Source organism: Rhinoderma darwinii, assembly GCF_050947455.1.
Source record: "Rhinoderma darwinii isolate aRhiDar2 chromosome 11 unlocalized genomic scaffold, aRhiDar2.hap1 SUPER_11_unloc_1, whole genome shotgun sequence".
Classification (NCBI taxonomy): domain Eukaryota; kingdom Metazoa; phylum Chordata; class Amphibia; order Anura; family Rhinodermatidae; genus Rhinoderma; species Rhinoderma darwinii.
The window spans coordinates 295,915-308,993 of record NW_027461840.1 but is presented as its reverse complement, the minus strand read 5'-3'; the positions used below and the strand labels follow the sequence as shown (position 1 = coordinate 308,993).

The 13,079-nt window shown below is 46.5% G+C and overlaps 1 protein-coding gene across 2 annotated transcripts in view; it reads left to right on the top strand.

Moving 5' to 3' along the window:
- MCMBP (minichromosome maintenance complex binding protein) overlaps window positions 1–10,428 on the top strand; it is a 77,796-nt gene extending 67,368 nt beyond the window's left edge. For both annotated transcript variants that reach the window (XM_075847745.1, XM_075847744.1), the window contains exons 14-16: window positions 2,698–2,862; window positions 9,868–9,956; window positions 10,074–10,428. In XM_075847745.1, coding sequence (XP_075703860.1) covers window positions 2,698–2,862; window positions 9,868–9,956; window positions 10,074–10,200 — 381 coding nt within the window. In that variant the 3' untranslated portion in view covers window positions 10,201–10,428. The remainder of the gene's footprint in view (window positions 1–2,697; window positions 2,863–9,867; window positions 9,957–10,073) is intronic.
- The last annotated feature ends 2,651 nt before the right edge of the window (window positions 10,429–13,079 follow it).

Here is a 13,079-nt window from a genome sequence, read left to right as displayed (position 1 = left end):
TTGTCACCCGAAAGGATCTCTACATTACAGGGGTCTGTGAGACGCCTCGTTGTCCATCCAAATTTCTCCGTACGGGGGGCTATGAAAGTCCTAGGTCTGATGACCTCAGTCATAGATGCGGTTCCCTGGGCCAAGGCTCACATGAGATTATTGCAGCTCAACATCCTCAGATCCTGGGACAGAAGTTTCAGGAACCTACATGCTATCTTCAGAGTTTCCAACAGCACTTCTCAAGACCTCAGATGGTGGCTATTCCCGCACAATCTCCAGTCAGGGAAATCTCTAACTCCTCAGCCTCAAAGTCCTCTCAACGGATGCCTCCTCCTGGGGTTGGGGTGCCCATGTAGATCATCATCAGTGGGTACAGAACAAGTGGGGTCAGAAGGAGAAGTCACTGTCTTCCAACATGAGAGCTCAAAGCTGTAAGGCTGGATTCACACAAGCACATTATGTCCGTAATTGACGGACTTATTTCGGCCGCAAGTCCCGGACCCAACACCGTGCACCGTGTTTTCAGTACGGGACAGTTGTCCCGCAGCGAGGCAGGGACTCCTTGCATCGTACATAACTATGATGCTAGGAGCCCGGCTCCCTGCACTGTGTTCGGTCCGGGACTTGCGGCCGAAATACGTCCGTCAATTACGGACGTAATGTGCTCGTGTGAATCCAGCCTTAGACTAGCGCTGATTCATTTTCAATATTATCGAAGAAATTTGAAAATCCTGATCCGGTCAGACAACCTAGCAACTGTTTTTTATGAAAATAAGCAGGGAGGAACGAGTAGTGTGTCAATGGCAGTCGAGTGCAGACTACTTATGAATTGGGAAGAACAACATTCCTTAGGAGTATCAGCGATCCACATCAAAGGTTCTCTGAACCAAACTGCAGATTTCCTCAGCTGCAACACCCTCCATCCAGGGGAATGGGCGCTCAGCCCTCAGGTCTTCAACATCTTGACTGCAACATGGTGAATACCGGTTTTGGATGCAATGGCAACACAAGAGAACACCAAGGTCCTAAACTTCTGTACTCTATATCACACACGCCAGGCCATGGCGATCGATGGTCTCTTTGTCAGCCGGAAGAAGTTAAGTTAATCTGTTTTTTCTCCCCTTAATTCCCAGGGTATTGAAGAATGTTCGGGACTAAGGGGTGGAGGCTATTGCAATCCTGCCATTTTGGCCCCACAGGGCATGGTTCTTACTCGCATGGTCTCTCTCCAAGGGCAGATTCATGGAACTACCAGTAATGGCAAATCTCCTGTCCCAGAAGGGGATATACCACCTGGACCCTCGCAGTCTACATCCCACGGCCTGGACGCTGACTGGGAGAATCTGACAGAGTTGGGCCTCTCCTCTGAAGTCATTAATACCCTACTATCTGCCATTCGTCCTTCCACGGTCAAAGTATATAGCCGAGTTTGGTCTTTGTTTAAGGCCTGGTGTCTTAAAAATTCAGCAAGCCCAGTCTCTAAATACAATTTTTCAATTTATTCAAGATGGTTTTAATAAGGGTTTGAAGCTCAATACCCTCAAGGTGCAGTTTACTGCTATCAATGCACAGTTGCAAAGCAAGTTTTCTAACAAACATCTGGTGAAGACCTTCTTCAAAGCTTTTCTCTGGCTCGGTCTGCCTTAACAAAAGCACCGTTTGAGCCAATGCAAGAATCGTCAGTCAGATTCCTCTCCTTTTAAAGCATTCTTTTTAGTGGGAATTACATCAGCCAGACGCATCAGCGAGCTACAGGCAAAGAGCCTTCTCTAAGAATTCTTGAGGATTGTCTTCTCCTACGGACTATGCTGGGTCTTTTACCTAAAGTCCCATCGTTTAGGAACATCAATGAAGAAATATTATTACCAGTTCTTTTTCCTCATCCCCAAAGTGAAGATCAAGAAAAGTGGCATGCACTAGATGTGAAACGAGACGTTCTTACATCCAGAAAACAAAATCTTTCAGAAAAGCAGAAAATTTTGTTTCTTCAGCATGTTGGTTCTAATACAGGACAAAGGGCGAGCAAAGCCACCTTAACCTGGTGGATTAGATCAACCATCGAAAAATGCTACCATCTTAGTGATCTTCAATCGCCTCTTCAGGTCTGCGCTCATTCCACACGCGCTACAGCTACCTCATGGGCAGAAGTCTGATATATTCCCCTGGACCAAATTTGCAGGGCTGCTACCTGGGCATCCACATCCACCTTTATCAAGCACTACAGGCTCGACTCTCTGGCAGCAGAGGGCTCCCTATTTGGCAAAAGAGTTCTTGAAATAGCATATGCTATCCCGCCCATATAGCTATTGCTAGGCAAGTCCCATTTGTGTTGTGCTGCCAAGGACGATCAGGAAAACAAAAATGTACTCACTGAAATTTTTATTTCCTGCAGTCCGTAGGCAGCACAAGCTTCTCCCCCCCTGGCAGAACTTATGACTATTGCTTCATCAAAATACGCTGGGGCCCGGTTTCCGGTACATACTTATAGGGGAAGGCCTTAATTGCTTGTTGCGAATTAACCGGTTTCTGCTTAATTGTACCTAGGGGACTAAAACCCATTTGTTTGTGCTGTCTACGGACTCCAGGAGATACAAATTTCAGTAAGTAAATTTTCGTTATATTGTTGGTGACCCTTTTATATATTGGAGTTCGCTTTCTCCTTGACGATCCTGTGAGCTCTATAGTTTTCTGTATTTTCTCATTCAGTCAGACTGTCAGATTCACCTGAAGCCGCAGATGTGTCCTCCCAGCCTGGAGCAGTACACGGAGGCCCTGCTGTCCGCCACCTCGCTATCCCTGCTCAACAAGTTCCGCATGTACCTGAGTCTTCTGCAGCTTATGGATTACGCCATCTCTGAAGAGATCACCAAGGTAACAAAGGGTTGACGATGTGGTAACTCCAGTTGCTGGGAGGATTTTTCTTGTGTATGGCTATTAGTACTAAGCAGGAATTAGGGTTGTTAGGCTCTGTTCACACCTCGTTCCTTACAGCTCCCTGCTGTATACGCGCAATGTGTTGATAGATATGATGGGCCTGATGTGTCCACTTCGCATACGTTTTCGTTGTTTATTTGTCCGTTCACTTAATTTTTTTAATAAACTATATTAAACACCTACATATTGTCTGATTTGTGGGGTTCTTTGATCCTAGAGGGCGAGCTACAAGGCCGATTTCTCGTTGAAACGATTGGGGGACCAATACTATGGGTGTATGCTCATGCCACTAGGAGGCGACCCTATGTAGGATAGAGTTTTGGCTCCACCCAAGCAGGCCATACCCTTTCCACAGACACCGGATAATTCCGTTTTTCGCCTAGCGTTGTAGTAGACGGTCGTGACCCGATACTCAGGTCTGCTGCTACTTTTATTTATTTATTTCCTCTCTTGCAGTCTGTCAATCCCCTGTGGGTGTCTGGAAACCCAGTAGTCCGCTGCTGTGTTACTCCCTTTCTGCTGGTCATCTAGCTTATATTTTCTGCCTCCCCAGAATGAGTGCCAGTACCCTACGATATGTGGGAGGTGACCCTGCGTGTAGCTGAAGAAGTCTGAGGGTAAATATGCTGTACGCTCTCCCCTTCTATTGCTATTCTACAGGCAGCTATGTGGGTAAGTACTTGGTGTCCCCATTCACTAGGGGATTTTTTTATATTGGTTACTCCTCTCTAGTCATATATATCTGGGTGTTTAGCCTGCAACCCTTACCTCCAGGGCTTTGTACTTTGTTTCTGGCGACCTTTCCTCTCCCCTGCTGTCAGATGGCTTAATGATCTAGACCCCGGCTTCTGTCTTGTGTGGGCCGAAGTTAGTTCCAGTCTTTCAGCTGTTTTATTTTTAGCCTATGGCTTCCCTTCTGTCTGCTTTGTGATTGGAGGGAGGCCCATTTAGTGAGTGGGGCTGAGACTTCAGAATGCCAGCATCCTCTCAGCAATTCTATTCTGCTGCAGCTCATCATCTGGTGCCATTTTTCTCCGGTCTTCAGCCACAGGGGGAAACAGCTCTAGGGGTCGGTTAGGCCAGCTTTTTGGCTGTATTTGTTTTTTGTAGTTCCCCAGCGGGTCATTTTTTTTTTTCTTCAGACTTTGCTGCTTGTTTGTGTTCTTTTCTGTAATGTCTCCTCCTCAGGATGTTACCATGCAGCCTAAACAGGTGGTCAAGGCTACTTTTTATGCCTGTGACACTTGTGACATAAAGTTTTCTCATGGCCAACCTACACCTTTCTGCCCGCAGTGATTGCTATCCAGGGCCCCCCTGATGGCTCCCACCTGAGTCTTTGGCATCCCCTGAACGGGTGATGTCTTTTGCGCAGGCCCAAGGGGACATTTCTAGACTATCCCGCTCCATGGTTCAGTCTGAAGCGTTTGCCTTCCCCAATTGGGACTGCACTCAGGGGCCCTCCTTCCTTTCCCCTGGATAATAGTCAAGTCTATGGGGTCACAGTAGACCCCATAAGAGGCATAGGGGTGCTAGGAAAGGTTTAGTGCCTCATCAAGCTCTCTCCAAGGGGTATCCCATTGCAATCTTTAATGATCAGGTTTCCTTCAGTGTGGATCAGTTTCCGTCTTCATCAGCCCATCTCCCCTTCTCAGGAGAAAGCAACCTGACAAAGCCAGCGGCGCAATAAGCTATGTTTTCCAAGCCAAAGCAAATTTGAGGCTTTTCCATGAAGTGGAAACATCCAGACAGATGTCTTGTGTTTATAAATGCTCAGATACTTTCCTTCTCAAAGGATTTGGTCTCGTGGTCTGTGGATCCACCTATTTCTAGGCTATCACGGATTACTACTATTCCGCTGACTAAGGAGGCTTTTCTCAGTGACCCTCTAGACAAGAAGTTGGATTTTCAGGCAAAATCTTTTTTTTGTGGCTGCAGGTACCACTCTGCGTCCTGATTTTGTATCCGCCTGGGTGATCAAGGCCTGCTCAGTGTGGAGAAAGGTGTATCCCCACTTGTGGCAGGTGCCTTTCAGGAGGCTTGGCTCACTCATGTGGACGATGACAGGATTCGAGAGGTAGTGTCTAAGGGATATAAGATGGCGGCTATTAAGGCTTCCTCCTGGAAGATTCTTTCTCTACTCTGCCTCATACACTGGATCAAACTTTTGCTTTTTCACAGGCAATTGGTTTCCTACTCGTACAGAAAGTGATTGTCCCAGTTTCTCAGCTGGAACGATTTCAAGTGTTCTACTCTAATCTTTTTAGAGCTCCCATAAAGGACGGATCTTTTTGTCCAATCCTGAATTTAAGGCTGTTGAACCGCTGCTCATGTTCGATGGTTTCACACGGAATCCTTAAGGTTGGTCATCCACATTTTTAGAACAAGGAAAATGTATTTCTTCTAGATTTGTGAAGCTTACCTTCATATCCCTACTGCAAGGACTCCCTAATGTTCCCTTTGTTACACAGTGGGTTCTCTACACTTCAAATTTGTTGCTCCCTTTCGGGCTCGACACATCTTCTCAGGTCTTAACCAAGGACCTGGTGACTCTCATGGCGCTTCTCCAGGGGAGTGGCTGTCATCCTTTACCTGGATGACCTCTTGGTGAAGGCACACCTCCAGAAAGGAAAATCTTCAGTCTCCAAATCCCTCTGGACATTTTGAGATGGATTGTATGGATCATCAATGAGGAAAAATTCTTGTCTACGTAATTGATACTCATCCACCAGAAGACCGACCCTTCATGTCCTGGTGTTAAGGTAACCTCCATTTGAACTGAGGTGACGCTTTTTTGCCAGGCTCTCCTTTTATCCATTTTTGCTTGCGAGTGCTGGGCACAATAGTGTCAACCTTCGAGGCAGTTCCACTCCAGGTCCTGGCGATTCTTGCACGCTGGGACAAGCCAGATTGATTCTCACTCAGGTCCGTCAGGAGTTGCGATGGTGGCAGATCTCTTCGAACATCTTAATGGGTCGGTCTTTTGCTCCCCTCCAGTGGCTGGTCATCCCAATGGATGCTAGTCTATCCAGATGGGGTTCAGTTTTCGGTCCTCCCACAGTTCAGGGACCTTTGTCACAGGAAGAAAAGTCCTTGCAGGTCAACCTGTTGGAATTCAGGGAAATATTCCTTGCCCTCTCCCATTGGAATCTTCTTCAGGGTCGGTCGCTTGCGATCCAGACTGACCACTCCACGGCAGTTGCTTATCTGAAGCACCTGGGCGGCACCAGGAGTCTGCAACTCTGTTGGAAGCCCCTCGGATCTTACTGCGGGTGGAGCAACAAATTCCAGCACGGTCAGCAATCCACATACCAGCAGTGGAAAATTTCAAATTTTCTCAGCCGAGAGACTAGATCCAGGAAAGTGGTCTCTTCACAAAGGGTATGTCATCAAATGTGCCAGGAGTGGGGCTTCCCAGATGTGGATCTCTTTGCATCATGTCTCAACTACAAGGCTCTGACTTACTCAGCCAGGGCATGCGGTTCCAGGTCCATCAAAGTCGACGCGCAGGTCACGCCATGGTTAGAGTTCCCTCTCCTGTATCTCTTCCCTCCACTGCCACTCTTGCCCAGAGTGCTCAAGAAGGGAGGGCATTCAAGCGATTATAGTGGCTCTGGACTGGCCTCACCAGTCCTGGCACTCAGACCTAATCTACCATACCGTGGACACTCCATGGCGTCTTATGCTTCTTCTTGACCTCCTTTCCCAAGGTCCACTATTCCACCTCACTTTACCTCGGGGTGTCTCTCAGCCAGACAATGCTGAAGGCCTGAAACACGTACATGGAAGGCTTATTTCCTCTTGAGTTAACGCAATAATTTCCATCCTATGAAATGTTCCACACCTAGGGACCTGTCCTTCATGCAATTAGACCTTGAACAGGTACTTGAATTCTCTTTCCTGAGGGGTCAGATTTCTGCTCTGTCCACCTGAGAACGAAAAGCTTACGCTTTCTGAAAAAGAATGAAGACTTTTTTTTGCAGGGGGTGGCTCGTGTGGTCCCTCCCTTTTAGGCATTCCATTGAGCCTTGGGATCCTAATTTACTTCTCGAAGATCTTCAGATGACTCCTTTCAAACCTTTTGAGAGACATTTCACTGTGTGTCCTATCCTGTAGGGTAGTTTTTTCTGGTGGCAATCGCCTCCATCAGGAGGGTTTTGGAACTTGTCCACAGTAAATGTTAATAAGATCAAATTTGATCTCCAGGATCTGTGGTGGGCATAAACTGTGCTGGGCACTTTTACTCTTAATAGACGTACATTGCCCGCAAGCAATATGGCCGCTGTGGAGCACGTGTGTCTGTGAACCTTTGGCCTTCCTTTTAAACAAAACAATGCATTTTGGTGTTTGATGCAACTTTTGAGTTGGTTTTTATAAAATTTTTGCCGCAGAAGCACAGACATGCGCTGGTATGTGTCTCCCGAACGCGGGGAGCGCATGGAGGCCTGGTCTACGTATTCGCGGCATATTTCGGAAGGCGTCCCATTATTAGACCAGGTGGGTCCATTAACAACTTTTGTCATCAACTAACCATCGGCACATGCTGATATTATTGTGCTAGGTCAATATGATTGGTTTACATAAGAGGTGCATCCCTTTAGCCTACCCATAAAAGATGGGTCCATCCCACCGCCCAGTAACCCTTGAAAATGCTGACGGTGGTCTCTTGTGTGAGTGGGGCACAACATGCAGCAATATTGTTGGTAACAGTTGACCACTTTTTGTTGTATTTTCTAAGGTTACATAGGATTGTACTTGAATGCACTGACTTATTGACTTCATAGCTCTGGTTCCTGACCGGTAACCTGACTTATTGTGATTGTGAGGGCTGATACAGACGAATGTGCCGTTTTTGCGCACGCAAAAACCGCAGAGTTTTGCGTGCGCAAAAGGCACTTGACAGCTCCGTGTGCCCTGTTCATATGGATGCTCGGCTGCGTGCTTTTCGCGCAGCCGCCATCTTTATGACACTCCGTTTGGATGTTTGTAAACCGAAAAGCACGTTGTGCTTTTCTATTTACATTCATTCTCTTACTGTTATTGCGCGAATAACGCTTGTCCCACGGAAGTGCTTCCATGAGGCATGCGTGATTTTCACGCACCCATTGACTTCAATGGGTGCGTGATGTGCGAAAAACGCAGACACATAGAACATGTCGCGAGTTTTACGCAGCGGACTAACGCTGCGCAAAACTCACGGACTGCCTGCACTGCCCCATAGACTTCTAGGTCTGCGCGAGCCGCATGAAAACCACGCGGCCGGTACGGACGCAAAACACGTTCGTCTGAATCAGCCCTCATATACATTTGTGGCGTAACCCCAATTTGGTATAGGTATTAAAAAGGTCATGTTCCGACCTGTTCCGTCTTTTCTACCGAAGGTACTCTGTCTTCCATATTAATGAGAAGTTTGTTCTCCCTTCCTTTTGCCCCTCCTTTCTCATCCGAGGGACTGGGCTTTACATTGCCTTGATTTGGTAAGAGCAGTCTAAATCTATCTTGCTGCGACTAAGACGTTTTTGGTGCTCCGATTTTTTTATTTTGTTTCTGAAGGGCCTACAAGGGTTTGGCAGCATCCAAGGCCATTATTGCATGTTGGATCCGGTCTATGGTTTTAGAAAATTCACCCCTTTTGGGTTACTGCTCATTCTACAAGGGCTGTTGTGGCCTCCTGGGCGGTCAGACATCAAGCTTCAGTTGCCCAGGACTTCTAGACTGCTACCTTGGCTTCTATGCACACTTTCACAAAGTTTTACCAAATTCATTCTTTGACCTCTGCTGATGCCAGTCTGGGTTGCGGGCAGCTGTGTGTTAGGCAGGTCGCATGGCTTTAATTTTGATGTTTTTTTCCTACCCCCTCTGACTTTTTTAGAACGTTCCCGTTGTGCTGTGTCCCCCAATGATTAACGAGAAACAAGAATTTTGTACTCACCGTGAAATCTATTTCTCAATGAATCCATTGGGGCACCCAGTTCATTATTTTGATTTATTCAGGCCCGGGACCTGTAGTTCTGTTTTGGTTTTCTGCCGGGACTGTCGACATGTTTGTCTTTTTTTTCTTTCCTACTGCTTTTGTACAAACTGAATTAGCCAATGTCTGTGGAAAGGGTAAGGCCATGGTACTGTCCTCCAATGGATTCAACAATAAATAGATTTTACAGGGAGTACAAAAATCTTGTTGTGCTGTGGTAAGCCACGCCCCTTTAAAAAAAAGTATCGGGGGTGGTGTGACCGAGCACTCACTATTTACAACGCAAATTGTGACTTTTGAGCCTTTTTGCAACTTTTCTATGCCAGAAAACTGATGTGGAAAGGTTGATAAATTCACTTTGCATTTTTTGTCCATAGCCCCAAAAAAAATGTGCAACATTTGCAAAGAAAAATCAACCCTATCTGACCACCCTAATAAAGGTTTGGTTAGCGTCTAGTCTGTATATTGTAGTGTAAGGCATGTTTTCACTGCAGGAACTGTGGCACAAATCTGACGCTTCTCGGATTTCTGCTGTGGATTACCACTTTGAACCACATGCCGATTATCCTCATTCACTAGGGCTAATCTGCACGCCAAAGCTGTGTCAGGAAGGGATTTGTTGCAGATTTTAAATCTGCGTGGAAAATTGACACCACGTCTGCTCAGAGATGCAGATTTCCTAATTCAAGTGAATGGGAGGCAGATTTTGGCTTGGAAATCCCGAACGTGTCACCGGGGCCTTAGGGCTCTGACACGGAGGTAACGCTCTGGTCCCCGCAATTTTGCAGGTTTACAACCAAAGTTAGTTTTTGCTTCCCATGAAAAGTTGCCATCTTGCTACTGGTTTGAGCTTTTATAAAACACCTTGTAATCCTCATGTGTTTCTCATGATTATTTGAGATTCATCACGTACATTGGCGGCTGTTCGCCCGGTCTCCGTGTTCTCAGGCTCTGTGTCTTTGTTGTTTCTACAGGCTGTTGAAGATGATTTTGTGGACATGAGAAAAGGTGACCCGCACAGTATCAGCGTTGACGACCTGCACCGGTTGCTGGTGGTGGCTCGGTGAGTGTGGGGAGATATTATTGCAGCTCAGTCCTGCCTGGTTTTTTGTTTTTTTTTCTCCAGCCATGTGGAGTATTAGAAGACGTTGGTTATTTGTGATGTCACCCCCCTGTGCAGGTTGCTGTCACTCAGCGCTGGTCAGACCTCACTTTCCAGTGAAATGTGGCTCAGAGCCAAAGAGCTGGAAATACAAAGGAAGAGTCGACTCCAAGACCAGAAGTATCTGAATGGGAATGAACTATAACCATCCCAGAGACACCCCTGCATCTAATGAGCGTACTGTCGGCTCCCGCAGCAGGATCGGTCTGGATACATCCTGATCGGACATGATGTGGAGGCACTTGGTCTGGATACATCCTGACCGGACATGATGTGGAGGCACTTGGTCCTTGGTGCTGCATCTTCATATTTTATATTCTTGCATTTGTTTCCAGAGAAAGTATTTTTTTTCTATTAAAATGTTTACAATCAATCAGCGACTGATTTGTTATAAACTGGAATAGTTTCTGAACTCTGGTAAATACTTGAGTTCATTTTAAGGCTAGGGTTACATGGCGACTTTGGTTGCGTGACATGAAGATCGGAATGCAACATCATATATGATTGTGGTCACGACACGCAACTCAACGCATCAGCATCACGGCAGTTATAAAAAATCCACACCTGCGATTTTGCTTTGGATATTGGAAAGTGTAAATAGCATGGAACTCGCTATTACATGACTTTTAGGGTACGATTGGCTTGCAAGCCACAGGCAAATCGCAAAACTATGACCTATGTGGCCCTGTAGCCTTATCCTAAGGATATGTTCACACGCTTACTAAAAAAACGACTGAAAATCAGGAGCTGTTTTCCCTTGAAAACAGCTCCTGATTTTCAGACTTTTTAGTAAGGCTGGGTTCACACGACCATGTTACGTCCGTAATGTACGGAACGTAATTCGGCCGGAAGACCCGGACCGAACACAGTGCAGAGAGCCGGGCTCCTAGCATCATAGTTATGTACGATGCTAGGAGTCCCTGCCTCTGTGTGGAACTACTGTCCCGTACTGTAATCATGATTACAGTACGGGACAGGTGTCCTGCAGCAAGGCAGGGACTCCTAGCATCGCACATCACTATGATGCTAGGAGCCCGGCTCTCTGCACTGTGTTCGGTCCGGGTCTTCCGGCCGAATTACGTTCCGTACATTACGGACGTAACATGGTCGTGTGAACCCAGCCTTACTTGCGTTTTTTCGCGGCTGTTTTTGGAGCTGTTTTCTAAGAGTCAATGAAAAACTGCTCCAAAAATGGCTCAAGAAGTGGCATTCACTTATTTTTTGCAGGTGTTTTTATACACGCCATTTTTTCAAACCGGCCGCGTAACAAAATGGCCCATTGGATCACAACTCCGTTTTTCTCATTGAAATCAATGGGCAAATGTTTGGAGGTGTTCTGCTTCTGATTTTTCAGCCATTTGCGGCCCGAAAAACAGCCGAAAACAAGCAGTGTGCACATACCCTAATTCTGCATGGATTTAAGGGCCCTATAGCAGTATTGATGAAATCAGGTCCTGGTCATGTAGATATGGATAAAAATAAGATTAACCACCAAAACCAGATTTAAAGGAACGCTAACCTTCGGAATGATAAACGTGAACAGGAGATGAATCGCAGCGTGGGGGTAAAAAATGGGGTCAGTTGCCGGTGGTGGAACGCAGCAGTTTATGGCTTTTTAGGCATTTTTACTAGAACGCAGCCAACCACTTTGTTTTATGTATTTGTGCTCCTTGGTTTTTGTGTCTCCATATTTGAAGAGCCGTAACGTTCTTATTTTTTTCGCCGATGTAGTTGTATGAGGGTTTTTTTTTGCGGGACGACTTGGTTTTTATTGGTACCATTTTGGAGTAGATGCGACTTTTTGATCACATTTTTTTAAAGTCAGGATTCACAGAAAACAGCAATTTTTCCGTCGTTTTGTATTTAATTTTTTACGGCGTTCACCATGCGGGTTAATTAATGTAACAGATTTATAGTCGGGGTCATTACGGACGCGGCGATGCCAAATATGTGTAACTTTTTAACTTTATTTTGGTTTTTAATAGTAAAGCATTTTGTAAGGGGGAAAAAGTGGGTTTTTCATTTTTTTTTACTAGTCCCACTAGGGGACTTCACTATGCGATCATCCGATCGCTATTATAATACACTGCAATACTTTTGTATTGCAGTGTATTACAGCCTGTCCATTCACTACAGGCAGACCTGGGCGCCTTTATTAGGCCCCCGGCTGCCATAGAAGACACAGACACTCGGTGATCGTGTCGGTGGGATGAGAGGGAGCTTCCCCCCCCCCCCCTCAACCCCCCCCCCCTCAACACACCCCCCCCCTCAACACACCCCCCCTCTCAACCCCCCCCCCCCTCTCTTCAAAACCACTCAGATGCGGTGCTCGCTATTGAGCACCGCATCTGAGGGGTTAAACGGGTGAGATCGATACTAATATCGATCTCACCCGGCAGAGCAGGGATGCCCCCAGCCCTCAGCTGCCTCTGGCAGCTGAGAGTAGGGAGATTTGACAGCTCCCTGCTCTGTTTACTTATTCCGATGCCACGACGTAAAAAGTCTATGGCATCGGAATAAGGCCTGTTAGTGACCGACGTAAAAAGACTATGGGCCGGTCACTAACGGGTTAAAAGTTTGTGGTGTTGTATCTGGTGTTAGTATATAGGGCTGAGCTGCAATACCACATACAACCTGTGGACAAGTGTGGTGCTGCTTTTGGAAGGAGGCAGCCATTTTGTTTTGATCCAGTGAAACTTTTTTAGGCTTTGGGTGGTGCTTCTAAGTGTGTTCCCGGTGCTCAAGCTAGTGTGGGAGTGTGGGTGGGCGCAAGCATTGATTCTAGGGCAGATGATCTCTACAGCGGTCTGTACGTGGCTGTAGTCCTTATAGACGGGACCATGCGGCACTCGTATGTGGCATTACAGGTCTGATGCTTTGATCTGCCCTCGATCCTGCAGCTGGTGAAGAATCTTCGGCAGCACTTTTAATCTTAAAATATCTACTCCAATCCTTGTCCACTAGCAGACTGGCAAAACTGGGGTAAGTTCCATTAGATGCTATATAGTGGACTGTTTTTAGGTG